Source organism: Papio anubis, chromosome 1 (assembly GCF_008728515.1).
Source record: "Papio anubis isolate 15944 chromosome 1, Panubis1.0, whole genome shotgun sequence".
In the NCBI taxonomy this organism is placed as follows: Eukaryota; Metazoa; Chordata; class Mammalia; order Primates; family Cercopithecidae; genus Papio; species Papio anubis.
In genome coordinates this window covers 141827772-141846939 of record NC_044976.1, presented here as the reverse complement: position 1 = coordinate 141846939, position 19168 = coordinate 141827772, and the positions used below count along the sequence as shown (strand labels likewise).

General features: G+C 38.2%; 1 protein-coding gene and 1 pseudogene across 3 annotated transcripts in view; one reads left to right on the top strand and one right to left on the bottom strand.

Annotated features, from left to right (window-relative positions):
- The first annotated feature begins 1513 nt into the window (after positions 1-1513).
- LOC116271881 lies at positions 1514-1716 on the top strand (annotated as a pseudogene).
- A 5742-nt stretch (positions 1717-7458) lies between these two features.
- Positions 7459-19168, bottom strand: part of EPRS1 (glutamyl-prolyl-tRNA synthetase 1) — an 81746-nt gene continuing 70036 nt past the window's right edge. For 2 of the 3 annotated variants that reach the window (XM_021927087.2, XM_031655634.1), the window contains 8 exons: positions 18988-19089; positions 18021-18176; positions 17353-17550; positions 16492-16665; positions 11122-11282; positions 10037-10115; positions 7912-7976; positions 7459-7816 (listed from right to left, as the gene is read on the bottom strand). In XM_021927087.2, the coding sequence (XP_021782779.2) occupies positions 7666-7816; positions 7912-7976; positions 10037-10115; positions 11122-11282; positions 16492-16665; positions 17353-17550; positions 18021-18176; positions 18988-19089 (1086 nt within the window). In that variant the 3' untranslated portion in view covers positions 7459-7665. The remainder of the gene's footprint in view (positions 7817-7911; positions 7977-10036; positions 10116-11121; positions 11283-16491; positions 16666-17352; positions 17551-18020; positions 18177-18987; positions 19090-19168) is intronic. The other variant, XM_021927088.2, reaches the window with a different exon arrangement.

The following is a 19168-nucleotide window of genomic DNA, read 5'->3' as shown; positions in this document are numbered from 1 at the left end:
ATACACAGTCTCATTGGTTCTGTTTCTCTGGAGAACAGCGGCTAATAGTCTTTGACTAAAACCTGACAATTTAAACAGTAGCCCTAACAGTTCCCATAGTATCACATAAATTATCTCCAACTCAGTTAATATTCTGACAGTTAGACTTCCAATACAACCACATTGTGAAGATTATTGCTCTAAGACTAGCTCATTCATCCATTCATGCCACAAACACTGAGTGCCGACATGCTGGACAGAGTTCTAGGCTCCAAAGAGACAGCAATCAACAAAACAGGCAAAAATCTCTGCCCTTATGAAGCTTGTATTCTAGTGATTGGTGGGGGGAGATAAATGACTAACAAAATAAATTATTAAATGTATTGAATATTAAAATGGTGATAAGTATGATGAAGACACATAAAGCAGGGGAAAGAGTGTCAGCATAGGTATGGATTGTAATTTTAAATAAAATGGTCAGGGAAGAATTTACTAAGATGTTCTTCGAATAAAGATCTGAAGGAGGTAAGAATCTAAACCACACAGACATCTGAAGGAAGATCTTTCTGGGCAGAAGGAACAAGGAGCATGGGAATTCAAGGGACACTAAAAAGGTCAGCAGGGCTGGAGAGGAGTAATGAGGGGGAGGAGAAAGAGATGAAGCCAGAGAGGTGATGCAGCAGGGGCAGATCATGTGGGGCCCTGAGATGGAAGAATGAGGAGGTCCTGTATACGTTTTAAAGGAAATCACTGGATGTGTCTGAGATTACATGAAAGCAGAGAGACCAGTTAGGAGGCTCCTGCAATAATCTAGATGAGATTGTGGTTTAGACTAGGTGTAAAGTGGAAACACCAAGGCAGGACTGGCTACATAATTCATGCATTCTACTGCAAAAAGAAACAGCAGGTTCCCTTGTTCAAAAATTATCAATAATTTTTTATTTTTTTGAGATAGTCATGCTCTATCACCCAGTCTGGAGTGCAGTGGAACAGTCTCTGCTCACTGCAACCTCCACCTCCTGGTTTCAAGTGATTCTTGTGCCTCAGCCTCCCAAGTAGCTGGAACTACAGGCATAAGACACCACGCCCAGCTAATTTTTGTATTTTTAGCAGCACAGGGTTCCACCATGTTGCCCAGGCTGGTCTGGAACTCCTGGCCTCAAGTGATCTGCCTGCCTTGGCCTCTCAAAGTGCTGCGATTATAGGGGTAAGCCACCAGGCCCAGCCAATTATCAAGAATTTTTAAGCCAGGCTTGATGGTGTGCATCTGTAACCCCAACATTTTGGGAAGCCAAAGTGGGAAGATCACTTGAGGCCCAGAGTTCAAGATCAGTCTGGGCAATATAGCAAGGGTCTGCATCTACAAAAAAGAAAAAAAAATTTAATTAGCCAGGCATGGTGGCATGCTCCCTGTTGTCCCAGTTACTTGGCAGACAAGTAGGCGGGAGGATTGCTTGAGCCCAAAAGTTTGAGGCTGCAGTGAGCTATGATTGTGCCACTAAACTCCAGCCTGGGTGACAGAGAAAGACTTTATCTGCCTGCCCCCGCCCCCAAAAAAGGAAGAAGAAGAGTTTTTAAATAGCGCAGCCCCAGAATCCACGAGGAGGAAGTTCAGTATTCTCTCCTGAGCGTGAAGTTGGCTCTTGGCGTTGCTTCACTGCAACTGCTATTTGCCATTGATGATTGTTCCTCTCTTCCTCTGAGAGAGTAAGAGGGAGAGGATGCAGTCTGAGTGGTTTCTCTTAAAATAAATAAATAATAAATAAAATGGTGCAACCACTATGGAAAACAATATAGCAGTTCCCTAAAACTTAAAAACAGAATTGTCATATGATCCAGCAATTCCACTTCTGAGTATAAAAACTTGAAAAGATTTGACAGCAGGGCCCTGAAGATGTATGTGTACCCATGTTCATAGCATCACTCACAATAGCAAAAAGCAGAAGCAATCCAAGTGTCCATCAACAGATGAAAGAATTTTTTTTTTAACGAGGTCATATACATACAAGGACGTATTATTCCACCTTAAAAGGAAGAATTCCAATACATGCTAAAATATAGATAAACCTCGAGGACATCTGCTAGGTAAAATAAACGAGCCACAAAAAGACAAATATTGTGTGAGTCCACTTGTATGAGGTATCTACAGTCAAGTCCAAATTCACAAAAACGGAAGGGAGAATGATGGTTGCCAGGGGCTGAAGGGAAGCTGACACGGGGCAGTTGTTTAATGGGTACAGAGTTTCGGTTTTGCAAGGATAAAAAAAGATGAGACTGGTTGCACAACTATGTGGATATACTTAACACTACTGAACTGTACACTTAAAAATGGTTACGACAGTAAATGTTGTGTTATATGTATTTTACCATACTCCAATTTTTTAAAATTATTAATAATTTCAAGACAGCAACAGCAGAGCACTAAACCAGGCACAGAGCCTGGCGCAACTGCTCAGGTCACACACACATGAAGCTGGTTGGTATCCAGGAGATTTTGAAGTTAGAGTCAACAGCATGTGCTGAGTAATTAAACGTAAGGTATGAGAGAGGCAATAGTCAAGACGGCACTAGGGGCTGGGCACGGTAGCTCATGCCTGTAATCCCAGCACTCTGGGAGGTCAAGGTGGTTCGATCACTTGAGCCCAGGAGTTTGAGATCAGCCTGGGCATCATGGTGAAACCCCTATCTCTACAAAAAATGGAAAAATTAGCCGGGCATGGTTGTACCCCTGTAGTCCCAGCTACTCGGGAGGCTGAGGCACAAGAATTGGTTGAATTTGGAATATGGAGGTTGCAGTGAGCTGAGATCACACCACTGCACTCCAGCCTCGCGGCAACAGAGTAAGACTCTGTCTCCAAAAACAACAACAACAAAGATGGCACTAGGGTTTTGACCTGGAAGAGTGATGTTGCAACTGAGATGAAGATAAGATGAAGTTGACTGTTGCAGGAGCAGCATGGAGTGAGGGGTGGAAATGATGTTAAGTTTGGGGTATTTATTAGATATCCAAGTTGAAATGCTAGTTGGGAGTTGAACAAGCCTGCAGTTCAGGGGAGGGTGAACTCGGGAGTTGATAATTGATAATATTAAAAGCCACAAGACTGAATGAGGCCACCAAGAAAACGTGAAGAGAAGAAAGTATGAAGAGGTGAGAAGGAAGGACTAGAGAGAGAAAAGAAAAAAATAGGAGAGTATAGTGTTTTGAAGGCCAAGGAAGAATGTGTTTCAAAGAGGAGGGAGAATCAGCCGAGTCAAGTGCTGAGAGGGCAAAAACAAAATGAGGGCTGGAAATGCCAATGGGATTGCACATTATGGAGGCCATGGGTGATCTTCACAAGAGTGGTTTCAGGGGAGTGCTGAGGGTAAATGAGACGGGGGCTCAAGAGAATGGAGAAGAGAAATTGGAGCTGGCAAGTACAGATAATCCTTTCAATGAGTTTTGCTCTACACTAAAAGGGATGTGGAGACAAGAAAGGGTATTTTTAGGCTGGGAAAAATAACAGCATGTTTGTAAGCTGATGGAAAGAACCAGGAGAGAAAGAAAACCTGATGATATATAGGGGAGAAATGCTGATGTGCCACGACTGAGAAGCAAGAGGGGATGAGATTTAGTGCACACGTGGAGGGGCTGGCATCCATTCTGAGAACAGACAGTTCACCTGAAACAGCAGAGAAAGTGAAATGTATAGACATGAGTAGGTAGGTAGATGTGGTGGGAGGTCCCAGATGTTCTATCCTTATTGCCTCTGTCATCTCAGTGAAAGAATTCAAGATGATCAACTGAAAGTCAGAAAAAGGAAGCATTTGTATTTGAGGAGAGAAAGGTATGAAATAATTGTCTAGAAGAGTGAGAGAATGAATCAGGGAAATATGGTACAATTACATATTTACCCACATATAAAGTAATACTGATATTATCATCATCACCAGTTCCTGTATCCCTCAATCTCCTCATCAACAGGTATTTCCTCACAAAATTTGGTTTTGGTGACATACTTCAAATATATTTTGAAATATCCTTATTATATGATGCTTTTTAAATATTAATAAAATATTTATATCATTTCAGTACTATTGATGTTCCAAACTCATACATTTTCCAGTAAAATTGAACAAAGACATTGGTTTAAAATTGCCTACTGACCACAAGATGAATATGGTTCTACCTGTTATTTTAAGCCTGACGGTGTAGCAGAGTAATTTTCCAGGCATTACCTCAACTACAAAGTTCTTGGCATGTTGCCACCGGTGACGGGGATAATCTCATGATTAGATAATAAGACCCTCTTAGTCAGGGTCACCCAGACTATGGCCTCTTACTGACAACACTTAGCCCAATTCAGTGCCCCATCTCACTTTCCACCAAGTGACTGCCTAATTTGGCATCTCACACAGAACTACTGCAAGGAGATACAGCCACTTTACTCACCACTATGTCCTCTGGCACTGTGCACAGAGCAGGCACTCAAATTTGTTAAATGGCTAGCACTTTCTAGACATAGTAAAAGTGACAAGCAAAGGACCAAAGTTATGTTTGAAAATAACAGGGTAGTGGTAGCTACTTCCCCCAACTTTTTGACGGTACTGGCAACCCCTGAACACCACGGTTATATGGCAGATAACTAATAACTAGAGTCAGATGTAAATAGGGTAATCTGTCCACTCTCCGTTCAAAATGCCTTCCTCCTTGCTTGCTTTATGAATGGTCTGATGCTGCTATTCTCAAGACTTAAATCCTCTTCACTGGCAAGCCAACCATTATTGTCCAATTCTCATTAAGGATTCATGTGATTTACTGGCATAATGAAAAACTGTATTAAACACACTCTCATGGATGAACTAGAAATTGCTAAGATGTAATGTAGTACACTAGCCCCAGTGAATGGAGTCAGTAGTAAATATGCCTTGACCTGCTTTCTTTTTGCTGCAAGGAACACAAGGCATATAATCACAAACGATCAGTCATACATCTAGTTTACAGCTGTCACTTGCAAATAAAATCGTGTTCATTTCATTCAGGTTCATGCACTCTTTTGAAAAGCACAGACATCCAAGAAAATATTTTGATATTTCAGCTGAACCTCAACTTATGAAAAAAAGCCAATTTGTCAGAGGTACATTTTGGGTAAAGGATTCCCTGCTTAACAAAAGTACTTAATGTAGAGTTTCTTTAAATAGTGACTTCCTTTAAAGCAGCAAACTTCAAGCTTTTCTGTGGTTAGTGCTACTCATCTGAAGTTTCAAAACGTAATACTGAGGATTTGTCTTTGCACCAGAGATGGCCACCTCCTCCAAAATGGCCAGTGGCTACAGGGAAAAATGTGAATAATCTCTAATATACTTTTCAGGCTTTTATCATGGACTGGTTAAAACAAAAAAGCCTTGTCCCCTAAAAGCATTTATGTTGGTTTGCAGAAAAACAATTAGCAGCTAAAGTAACTACTATAACTAGAATTATATATTAGAATTATATATAGAAGTATATCGAATTATATATAGAAGTATATCTTCTATATATAGAATTATATATAGAAGTAACTTCCAGTTGACCCTACATAATGGTCATAACCAACAGCTATTTATTCTGTGCTGGGCATTAACTGCCTTCCTCTATGAGGCAGAGTAACTGAGATAGCTGTTAGACTTTTCTCCATTTTATAAATGAACTTCGGCAGTTTACGTAGACACTAAGAAGGCAAAGCATTCTGAACTGCCATAAAGGAATACAAAATTATGATTCTGAGTACAAAAATGTGACTATATATATTTCAGTCAACTGAAATCAATTTCACTAACTTAGGTATATGAATATACATACTCAAGACATGAGTCTTGAAAGCATGCTATTTAGTTTGCTTTCAACTGACAATTTCCTACCAATACTAACAACAGTTCTTGTGTTCTTATACAGTTTGTACTTTTGTTCTTTTGCATCTCTTGTTCCCTCTACCTGGAATGTCCTTCCTCCTTCCTCTACCTATTGAAATTGTACTCATCCTTCAAAGCACAGCTCAAAATGCAAGTCCTTTCTGATGCATTTTCCTATACTGGTGTATTTATCACTACCAAGTGTAAAAGCATATTGGAAGAGATTTACCAAGTGGACTGGAAATATTGGTAAAAGATTGACCAACTAGACTAGAAATGGGGGAGGAAAGGCATTTTCCCAGCAAAGGGCACAGGCAGGAAATAGCACGTTGTTTACAGGAAACCCCAAATTGTTAGGCTGCAAAGGACTTTGCTGGATTGAAAAGGAAACTAGATGGGCTAGTTTAATCTTTTAAGTGATGGTGAACCACAAAGGGGTGTTAAGGGGAAGAAAAAATTCTTAATAAACTGTTAGGAAAAAGAAAAACAACACTGTGAAAATTTGGAGTGGACTTGTGATGAGACTGGAGTCCATTGCAGTAATCAGCACAAGAGGTACCAAGGCCTGCAGGCAATCCACAGGTTTTTGGAAGGGAAGACTCAGGAAGAATGAGAGATAATAACATGTTCTGCTGGCCGAGTGAGTATGGATGATGGTGTTGGAGGGACTGCCCAGGGGGGCTCCCAGGTTTCTGGTTTGGGTTATGAGGAACATTTTGGCAACGCTAATCTTCCAGGCAGGAAATACTGTAGGAGGGGGTCTGGGGGTAAAGGGTGAAATGAGGTTTTTGGGACATGTTGACCTGAATGGCTGATGGGACACTCAAGAGAATTCAGTATGCAGTTGGAATAGGTCTAGAACTCAGACCTACAGATAAAAATATTGGAGTCATTAGCCTATTAATGCTATTTGGAACTGTGGGATTAGATGAGGCTGATTAGGTACGAGAAGACAGCCAAATATGGAAGTTTAGTAAACCAATGTGGAAGAGGCATACCAAGGAAGAAAAGTCAGTGAAAAACTTGGAACTAGAAAGGGTCAGAGATGTAGGAGGGCAGGTCATAGGAATAATTAAAAAAAAAAAAAAAAAAAAGTATCAAATGCAACAGAGTGATATGGTAAGACATGAAACTAAGAAGTCAACATGAGCTATGCTCAGGAGTATCCTTCATGATTTCAGTGAAAACAGTGCTACAGTGGGGGCAGAAGGGTGAGGAAAAGTAGAAAGTAAAAAGTAGAAGGGAGGAGGGTTTATCACTCTTTCAGACAGAAACTGTAACCCTTACTTCAAAGACCTGATAGTAACTAGAGAAAGAGAGAAGTTCAAGGGAAATCTTTCTTATTGTTGCTTTTTCCATTTGTGGGTTTGCTTTGTTTTTTAAACAGAAAGATTCAGGGCAATTTCAGATTCTGTATTAGGAGCTATGGAAAGAAAGTGCTTCAAGACCTATCAACGTAGGGTGTAACCGGCGGTTCAGGGTCTGAGACGTGTTGGGAGTGCTTAGATCAACAACAGGTATCTGGCTTTCAATTGTCTTCATCTCTTTGTAGAAATTTCTTCGTAGTACATAATGCAGGCATTTCAGAAACAAATGAATACAAAAACCATATTAGTTCATGATATTTATTACTGGGGTTGTTTACCGAAAAGTATTTTATCCACTGTTAACTTAGGCATAAGAATAATTGTCTCATGTGACTTCATTTTAGAACTTTTACTTTTTAAAAAAATCATAAAACGGTCTGTATCTGAGAAGATACTAATTTCAATGTTTTAAAAAGTGAGGGGAGTTGAAGAGGGGGGTTTTGTTCATTCCTCAGTAGCTGCGACCAAATAAGGTGTAGAACTTGGCAGGGTTCTTGCCACAGACACATTTGGCTCCAGGCTGCAGTTCACAGAGTGGTTTGAAGGGGATGCAAAGGCTTTTAGCTCCCATGGATGGAGCACCAGGTTCAAGATCTTGATCCCTGAAATTAATAACAAATAAGAATTCCATTCATTTATGGTGCACATTGCTATTCCTTTCCATTGCAATAAAGTTTTACCAGTTAATTAGGTTTACCTGGCAGTGGTCTTTTTGATCCAGTCCTCACAGTCAATTTCCCCACAGAATGGAATCTGAACAATCTAATTATGAAAAGGAGAAGTATTCAGTATTTATAACTCCTTCAATTCTATTCTGTAGAAGGAACATTTGAGTTCTATATTAAACTTGCAAGCAAAAAGGATAGGTCTCCCAGTCTTTTTTCAGGCCATGATACCTCTGCAAACCTGCTAGGAACTTTGCTCAGTTATAAAAGATAGGAAAAAATGTTTTTCCACTATCCAAAACCCGTGCTCACAGCACAACAAGACACAACAAAGACATCTTTGCAGTACCCTCAAATCTCCCCATAAACTGGGCTACAACACAGTGGCTGAAAAGAATTTGAACTCCAGTTATATCTCCCTCATTTCAAACCTGGACTACACCTGCTCCACCTATCTAAATGGTTATGAGAAGGATAAAAGGAACATCAAAAATAGCAAACTGATTTTTAACGTGTTGTTAACAATAACAATTAACAATCAGGCAAACTTCACTTTATGCCACAATGTTCCTAACATGCTATAAAGGTAAGTGGATCATTTTTAAAGTCCAAAAATAATTTTGTGTAAGGAAAAAAAAAAAAACCTTTTAATTTTTCTTTCTTAGACTACGTAAAACAAAGGCCGAATCAAGATACTTGGGATTTTAATTTTTAAAGTCACCACGTGTTTGAAAATCTCTAGCTCTGGGTTTTCTTTAAATAAAATGTGGATGTTACACTAGACAAGTATTAAAACAAAAATTTTTTTTGAGACACAGTCTCACTCTGTCACCCAGGATGGAGTACAGTGGCACAATCTTGGCTCATTGCAACCTCTGCCTCTTGAGTTCAAGCAATTCTCGTGCCCCAGCCTCCCAGCGTATCTGGAATTACAGGCATGTGCCACCATGCCCAGCTAATTTTTGTAATTTTAGTAGAGATGGGGCTTCTCCATGCTGGCCAGGTTGGTCTCAAACTCCTAGCCTCAAGCAGTCTGCCTGCCTCGGCCTCCCAAAGTGCTGGGATTACAGGCGTGAGCCACTGGATCTGGCCAACAAATATTAAAATTTCTCCTAGTTGTGAATGCTAATTTTTAAAGCATGTCTACTTCAAAATGAGGTTTATCTGCAATGACAATTATGTAGTAGCCCTACAAAATATTCCTGGAGAGTTAATGAGGGGAATAGCAAAGTTGTGAATATCTCCACATATTAGAAATACAGTGTGAAGCAGCTGAAAACCTAGAGATCTATGAAAATGGAGACCCAAGAGACATCAGCAGTAACAGCAACATGCTTCCAGCTTCCTCAGCAGCTTCTCATCAACTATTCCCAGCCACACAGTCCATACTCGAGACCATAAGTGATTCATTCCAATAATTAAATAACTTTGCAAAACTGAAATTCTTCTTTATGAAAATTTAAAGTTTCAGCTCGAAACAACTGCATATACCCAATATATAAAACCAATTAAATCTTAAAGAGCCATTAACTACCTAATTAGGAAAGTCTATGGAGTTCTAAGGAGCCAGAGAGCCCCTCATTATGAAAAACAGGCTTAGAATAAGCAACACTTTTCTTCTCATTATTCAGAAAGTTCAATCAATTGAGAGCTGAGTATGTACAGTCAGGGAATGGAAAGAAACTGACTTTTCATCTTGCTTTAGGCAGCCGCATATGACAGCTCTAAAGCTAGAACAATGGTTACTTTAGGAACTTACAAGAAACTGAAATAACAGAGATTTTCAATAATGAAGAAATAAGGAGACATACAGAATCAATGTTCTTTAGAAAGTAGCATATCAAACATGGGAAAAAAACTTACATAATCCGTTCACGAGTATTACCCCAAAATGGTATAATGTTGTAATGCTTTAGAAAAGCCAGTAGAAAACAAAGACTATATATATATATATACACACACACACACTATATTTATATATGACATATAAGTATAAAACAAAGACTATATAGATTATATATTTATACATATATATAAATGTTGAGTAATGTACTATCTTTTTATGTGATTGGCTTTAAAGGTATTAATACCATGCATAAATTCAATGAGTCTTAAAATACAATTTACTGAAATATTTTTATTTCAGAAGTCTCTGACCTTTCCAGAATCTAGTATCTTCTGAAAGTCTTCCATTGTATTAGCCACAACCATATGAGTCTTAAGGTCTTCAGAAGCCCTACCAAACAAAATTAGAAAACAATACATAATTGTTCTTACAAATATGACAAAGTTTTATGAAACACATAAGCATAATTTAATGAAAAGATAACCTGGAAGTCAGAAGGACTCAATTTGAATCTCAAGTCTGTCACTCACAGTGACCATCAGTATATCAGAGTTACCTTATCATTGCACTATTGTGAGCCTTAAATGCATGGGAAATTTGTTAAGCACACAACAGGTGATCATAACTTTTGTTACTGCTGTTAAATCTCTAATGACTGACATTCTTTTCCTGGCATTAACACATTACCTATGGGAGTCTGTGTTATTTTTTAAACCTCCCTGGTCTTAAATATTTCCAGATTCAGAGGAAATATATATAAAAGATAAATATATATATATCTTACATCAATATATAAGTGCCCTCATATAAGATGCAGGCATTACCCTCTCTTCTGGTGCCTCTGCCTTGACTGCCTTGAGATCTGTGATTCTAAAAGACTCTCTCCATAGGTGAGGGTGGCCCTAAGGCCTTCCTCTATCCCTCATTCCCAATCCTAGTCAGGAGGTTCTCAGCCTTGGCTATATTATAATCCCCTGGGGGAGCTTTTAAAAGTATAGTTTCCAGGTCCTCTCCAGTCCAATTAAATTATTATCTCTAGGAAGGCACTGGTAGTTACTAGAGCTTCCCAGGTGCTGCAAATGTGTACCCAGCAGATGACAGTCAATACCTGAAGCCCTTGAATTTATATCTCATAAAAGCCTAGATCTAAATTAACCCAAATTAGTCCGGGGGACAGAAACTTCATTGTTGCAAACCTAGTAGGAAGCAGATGGCACTTAGAAAAATAACCATAATACAAGTAAAAAACCCAGAGAGTGGTGAATTAAGTAGCATGAGGGTTCAGAGAGAGAGAACAAATGCTTCCAACTGGGACAACCCCAAAAATTCCTTGGTAAAGATCTCAAAGGTGGTGGAAGATTTGGAGACAGAGACATAAGCAATTTTAAGAAACTACCTTGTGAAAAGGGTGACATGGATGTCTTCCAAAATAGCTTGGAGTTTAGTCTCTGCCTCATTTTCAGCAACTGTCAGCTTTTCTCCAGTATCTCGTCTGACAGCTACAAACTGACAGCTCTTCATATCACGTGGCCCAACTTCAAGTCTAATGGGAACTCCCTATAAGATAAAAAAGGCAGTTAAAATGATATATGAATGTCTCCAGTTGAATATACAGATGTAATTCATGGCCTATCTACAACAAATTATAAAAAACCCAAAAAACAAAGGCAAAGCCAAAAAACAAGAAAAAAAAAAAGACACAAAAAAACAGGTAATACTGCTGAGATACTATAAAAACCTACTCTAGTAAGAAGGTATAAACCTAACACAAAAAATCTACTGCCCTAGTGGTTCTGAGCTAAGGAAGTGCTTCATGGAGAAACACAGAGAGTAGTTTCTAGATCAGCATTCCCAACTTTTCTTACAAAATAGCATCCAGAAAATTTATTTGCACAGGAATGGGGTTAAACAAAGACTTTTTGAGGCTACAAGCCACTGAGGGGATCAGTACCATGACACATTTTTGACTCATTCCTGACACGGTGGTATTCTCTGGCTGACAAGTCCTCATTCTGGATACTCTATCTTTAGCATGCATTATGATCACCTGGAAGGATTGTTAATGCCCAGATTTCAGGGTCCCGCCTCCAGAGTCTTTTATTAGAGTAGGTTGGGGATGGGACCTGAGAATTTGTTTTTTTGTTTGTTTGAAGACAGAGTCTCACTCTGTTGACTAGACTAGAGTGCAGTGGCATGATCTTGGCTCACTATAACCTCTGCCTCCCAAGATCAATTGATTCTCATGCCTCAGCCTCCTGAGTAGCTGGGATTACGGGCACCTACCACTATACCTGGCTAATTTTTGTATTTTTAGTAGACACGAGGTTTCACCATGTTGACCAGGCTGGTGTTGAACACCTGACCTCAACTGATCTGCCCGCCTCAGCCTCCCAAATTGCTGGGATTATAGATGTGAGCCACTGTACTTGGCCAAGAGTTTATATTTCTAACAAGTTTCCAAGTGATGCTGACACTGCTGGTCCTAGGACTCCAGTTTAAGAACCACTCCCCTATACTCTTTGGTTTTTCCAAAGCAACTTAAGCATGGACTATATGCAAGTTTAAGACTTGGGAATGTTCAATCTTGTGAATGTGTATCCTGTAAGGGGATTAAAATCCTTAAGGATTAGGGAAACACCACATTTTTCGGGCCCAGAACCTTATTTGATAAATAGTAGATTTTAAATAATTTTTTTGAATGAATAATCCTCTAAAATTAACGGGATTTTCCTAAGTTAGGTGCTTCCATATACAATTTAGATGCCGGGTGGTACACCCAAAAAAATGCCATAGGAAACATTTTAAATATTACTCTAGAAGTCCTTATTTACCCCTAGGGAAGACTTATTTTACAAAATGAGATTTAAAAAAAAACACACACACACACACAATGGAACAAACTGTTGTATGCTAAATATGACATTATTTTATTGCTTTAGTTTATTTATCCAATATATTATACTGGATGTATTACATGCATTTGTAAGACACAGTGCTAAGTGCAATGAGATTTAAAAGATGAATAAGAAATACATCTTGTCCTCAAGAAGCTTCATGCTTTGTAGGGTAAATAAGGCACACATATAAACAACAAAAACTAATAAGAAAGTCAGCAGTGAGAGAATATTCCTCAGCTGGAAGAGAGAAGAAAAGTTACTGGAGAAGATAAAAATTAATAAGGAAATTATTCATCATAATTAAAGAACATTCTATAAAATAAGTGACCTATAGTTACAAAAATGCCTATGTCATAAATGACAATGAAAGTCTGAGGAACTACTTCTGATTAAAGAAAACTAAAAGGACATGACAGCAAAATGCAATAGGACTGGACCCTACACCGAAAAAGGAGAGAGCCATTGGTAGCCCACAGCAGGGTGTCTGAGCCTGAGTCAGGCGAGAGGGCATCTGCGCACGAGAACAACCTTGTATAGAGTGACAGAGCACACGAAGGATAAGGAGCACATTCATACAGAGGAGTGGGTGGCAATGGCAATGAGAGATTGGTGGCATACAGGGTGACTAATCTAATAAATTCATGTACTAAGGATAATTAGAGCTAGGTTTTTCATTGTCAGAAAAGGGAATTACGAGCACAAAATGGAGAAAAACTAGAATGCATCCTGTGGTGGTTTTTGCTGCTGTTGTTGTTGTTGTTTTTCCTGAGACGGAGCTTCACTCTTGTCGCCCAGGCAGGAGTGCAATGGTGCAATCTGGGCTCACTGCAACCTCCGCCTCCCAGGTACAAGCGATTCTCCTGCCTCAGCCTCCTGAGTAGCTGGGACTACAGATAGCCGCAACCAAGCCCAGCTAATTTTTGTATTTTTAGTAGAGACGGGGTTTCACCATGTTGGACAGGCTAGTGGCAAAATCCTAACCTCAGGTGATCCACCTGCCTCAGCCTCCCAAGGTGCTGGGATTATCGGCATGCGCCACCGCACCGGGTTCACCCTGTGGTTTTTTATTGGAATTTAAAGTATAGATATAAACTCTTAGTTTTCAACATATATAAATAGACATGGAAATATGGTGGTAAAAGTGTACATGTATCTGTATGTGTGTATGGACATCTACATATATATACATATTCAGTAGCTCCATCTACTGAGAAGGCCTGGGAGAAGTGATAGCTCAAAAGCAATGAGCATACCCAGCACTAAACACCATTCTCCACTCAAAAGAACCAGAGCTTCTTAGAGATATGGCAAATTCCTGGGCCAGGGTAGAAAAAGTACAAGATAAGCCTACAACATCTTGTGCCAAGCAGCAAGGAAGTTCTTAAAGAATGATGGAGAATGTCAAAAGGACACAAAAGCCAGCTTTAAGGGATCATAATGGTCAAACCGGAGACACTTTGGGCATCAAAACAAATAACATTAGTAGCAGATTCTGTAACCCAGTGCTTAATACTAGAAACCATGGATCCATAAAATATGAATTAGCTAATAGAAAGGCTAATAAGAAATGTGCTGTGTCAAGATCACGATAATCAACGAAAACCTGAGAAATGATTGCAGACTGAAAGAAACTAAAGATACATAATAACTACATACAACACATAGTTCTGAACTAGGTCCTTCTGCTATAAAGAAACACTAGTCAGACAGCTCCTGAAAGCTGAATGAGGGTCTAGAATTAGACTATAGTAATGTATGAACATTACTATACCGACTTGTGTTGTATTATGTAGGAGAATATGTTAGTTGTACTATGTTGGTTGTGCTGTGAATATGTAGGAGAGTATATCTGTAGGGTGATAGAGCATCAGGTTAGCATCTTATTTTCAAATGATTCAAGCAGGAAAAATTAATTATTTGTATTAGACTTGCTTTATTGTAAGTTTGTGGCTGTTGCATGATAAAAAAAAATTTACAACCCAGGTAGAAGAAATAGCACAAGCAAAGACATAGAGGTGGAAAAAACAGGCTGTCTGTGAAGAGAGAAAAGGGCATATGAAAGGGGATAATGAAAAGCGAAAGTTGGAAAGGTAATCTGAAGCCAAATCATGGAGGAGGCAAATATTTTGTTGATAGTTTTTTTCTAAAACTAGTTACAAATTTAACTGTAAAAAATGTGTGTTTTGCTTCAACAGCAACACAAAATTATCTTACTCCACATAGTAAAAAGAAAAGTAGTTAATTTACTCAGATTATTTTCCCCTTTATATTTTCATATTATAGGAAGGGGTACCAAAGAATTACAGGAGTTGCTGGGTTCTGGCCTCACAATCAAACCATATTACAGCTCATTTACTAATCTGAATAAGTTTCAAAATGTGCGTATACATCGCTCACACACTTTGGTCAATCGCTGTCAAAGAAATACAAATCCAGAGCTCCTGAAATATTTTTTCTTAGAAATTATTTGACTAAATGGAACTAAAATGGCATTAATCTAATACCTTCCACTAACACCTTCCACTAGATAGTGAACTCTCTTTCTCAATGTTCTTTAACTTGAGGCATCAAGTTTAGAACTTAGGTGCTTTATTTTCTTTCCTGAGGAATACAGACAATGAAGCTGTAGCAGACCCAACTCATACTAAGCATACCTCCCCAACATAGTATAGGCTCACTAGGGTACTAAAAGAAGAGTGACAAAGACAAAGCCAAGTCAGTTTAAGGATGAGAAATGAATAAAAGAGGAAAGGGTACAAAGAAGAATTCAGGAATGAATGTGGATGGTTTTTTTCTTTTTAATCCCGCTAGTACCCAGCAATAAATTTCTCCTTTAACATTTTATAGCCCAGGTTAAGTAGAAATTAGTTTAGAGAAACTGCTACTGGCATCACACAATAGCTATTTATAAGTAAGCAAAAAAGAGTGCAATTAAAAAGGAAATGACATGGAAAAAAAATTCATGTTTAGAAGAGCATGTAAAGAAGCTGGTATATTACATAAAAGAGAAACAATTATCAATATAATTACCATTCCTTGGCAAAGGAAATTTACCTCAGGGGCCATTTGAAACAAACAAGATGATAAATATTAGCAACTCTGGGAACCCTAGATGTATAAATACTTAATAATCCCAATATTGCTGAGCTTCCATAGTTTGAAAGCTTGCAGCTGCAATCTCAATACATTCTCTCATCCCATCGCCTATAATATCAGTTTACACAGTCTCGATTCCTAATTTCTAGATCCAGTAAGATTCCATCTTTCAGCGTAAGAAAAATTGTTAAATCCCAGAAGTTTATAAAACAAAATTAAGGGCACAGACAATCTATTAATGACAATGTGCAATAAATGAAAGTTATATTACAAACAATAAAGCAGAATGTAGACTGGCTTTAATAAACAAAATAAAAATCAACAAACTGGTATGAAATACTTGGTGTGAAAACTCAAGAACAAAATTAATCTCAGATGTTTCACTATTAGCTATAAAAAAGACAGCTAAGTGATGTCCATGCACCGTTATTCCGGTGATCTATGTAAATAACTTATTTATTGTATGAACTCCTGGCATAAGCATTTTAGTATACCAGCTATGTGAGGGAAATCATAAACAAGGGCTCAAGATCATTTTTATTCTAACAGCATAAAAATAAGCTTCCACCAAAACTATTTTAAATTTAGGTTTCACTATTACAAAGCTATGAACTGTGTCAGTGCTCAACAGTTTAAGTGAAGAAGAAAAAAAGCCCCCACTATCAAAATAGAGGAAAGTAATGAGAAACTTCAAGTTTTATAAAAACATGCAGAGGAAAATCTAAACTCAAATTGCAGATGTTGAGGGTAAAAGATACAACTGAGGAATTTACCTTGAGCTCCCAGTGATTGAATTTCCAACCTGGAGAATAATTATCTCGTAAATCAGCTCTAACGCGGATGTTAACATTGAGTAACCGCCTTCGATAATCATTGCATTTTGCAATCAGCGCTTCTTTGTCTTCTTCAGAAAGTGCATTGGTAATGCCACACGGAATAATCACCACCTAGAATTCAGCACAATGTCCCAAATTTATGCAAAGAAACAGATACAGAAGCTCTCATAAGTCGAAACCTACTAGTGGCTATTATTATTAACACAAATCAGCTGTGTGATTTCTAATCCATATATAATGTCTACTAATTACTTGCAAATCACTTACCCATATAAATGCATTTTCAGCTGACCTACTATATTTCATTTAATCTATTTTACACACACACACACACACATATATATATTTTTTACCCCAACCTCCCAAGTAGCTGGGACTATCAGTGCATGCCACCACACCTGGCTAATATTTTGTAGACTGGATTTTGCCATGTTGCCCAGGCTTAGTCTCAAACTCCTGGGCTCAAGCAATCTGCCTGCCTTGGCCTCCCACAGTGCTGGGATTACAGGCATGAGCCTGCATGCCCAGCTCATTTAACATATTATAAACCGTTTTTAAAAAATGACTTCTAAAAATGTTTATATAAGTAGCTTAAAAATTAAAAGAGTAAGAGACAATAAATAATGTAAATGATACACACAGTTACAAAACACTAGGATCCAGATTGCATTCCACATTGTTTTTATTATCAGAGAAATCTGCCTGAATGATATTCAGAAAATCATCCTTTCGAATTTCCTTTAGTAAATATGGCTTGTATTTTATAAAATGAATGATAAACAGGAATATTTTCCTTACCTGAACACATGCTACACGGGGTGGTAATACTAAACCCATGTTGTCTCCATGAACCATGGTCATAACACCAATAGTTCGAGTCGTCAGGCCCCAGGAGTTTTGATAGGCAAATTGCTTCTCTCCTGGTGTCTTTGGATCTTCAAAAACGATTTCAAACATTTTGGAAAAATTCTGCCCTAAATGATGTGATGTTCCTCCCTAAAGTAGAGAAAGATAAGCTTTATTTTTAATAAACTATTACGCCCTTGAAAATGATTACTGTAAGATCACATGCTTTAAAAATGGCACCAGACTTGTCTTTTCTCCCTTTTTTTACATTAAATAAGGTTTTTAATTATAAGCATAATTACCATAACAAGAGATTAAGATTAGTCAAAAAATACTATTTACAAGTATTTTGCTCTGGGCAGCTCCTTTTATAGCAGAAATTTTACCTACAACAGTTAAAAAGGAAATCATATTTTAGTAGTAATTCAGGATATGTATCATGACTTAACGAACCACGGAGACAGAGGAATGGGATAGATTTGCTTGAAATTATTACACAAAAGTACACTAAACATTTATTTTTTAAAAGAGTCTACTTCCGTGATGACAGAAGAAATTATTGGATCTGTCCATGGACTGTGCTTACAGTGACTTATGAATCCTATGTGGCAGTTTGATACCTGGATAGCTCTTCCACTGGCAGATATAAATGCTTCTATTGTAGTTGTATAGTCTCCTCCTGCAAATTTTTCCTTTTCCGTCTTTCTTCCTCTTACAACAGGAATTGCCAGGAGTTCTTCATATACCTGAGCATATAAGTCAAGTATCTGCAAGACCTGTAACATTTTAAATGTAAATGTGTTCAAATTTATTCATTAAGATCTATAAAACTGCACTACTTAAGACTAATTGTGTGGGAAAAGCAATTCAAACAATAAAAACTTCTTTTTATGAAAAGGTTAAAGCAGCCAGTGTGAATTTATTAAGAAAGATACTCAACGAAGCAATGTAAAAAGAAGTCAAATAACTTTTTAAAATGTATATATAAGTTTAGAATATAAGAGAAAATCAATGTTACGAAAGATACACAATATCAAAATGAAAATTTCCTGAAAAATAACTTTTTTTTTTTTTTGAGACGGAGTCTCGCTCTGTCGCCCAGGCGGGAGTGCAGTGGCCGGATCTCAGCTCACTGCAAGCTCCGCCTCCCGGGTTTACGCCATTCTCCTGCCTCAGCCTCCCGAGTAGCTGGGACTACAGGCGCCCGCCACCTCGCCCGGCTAGTTTTTTTTTTGTATTTTTTAGTAGAGACGGGGTTTCACCGTGCTAGCCAGGATGGTCTCGATCTCCTGACCTCGTGATCCGCCCGTCTCGGCCTCCCAAAGTGCTGGGATTACAGGCTTGAGCCACCACGCCCGGCCAATAACTTTTTATATACATTAAAGCCCAGAAGTATTTTCACCTAAAAATTTAAGAGCCTATTTCCCTTATTAATAACATTCCAATAAGCAGTTACTTAAATCCATGTACATTTGAATTACTTTGATTTTGCTTTTAACAGGTGTTACATACATTTTAAATAACAAAATTGCAGAGCCTGAACCAAAAAAATGGAACATAGTTAATATGGAAAATAACTTTTTATACCTCTTCCGCTGCCTCTTCCATGGTAGCAAAAGCACTGTGCCCTTCCTGCCAAAGAAATTCACGAGTACGTAGGAAAGGCTGAGGGTGCTTGAACTCCCAACGCTGGAAGAGGCAAGAAAACAATTTAGTCATTATAAAGAGCTTTTCAATTTTTTTTTGGAAACAGGATCTTGCTCTGTCC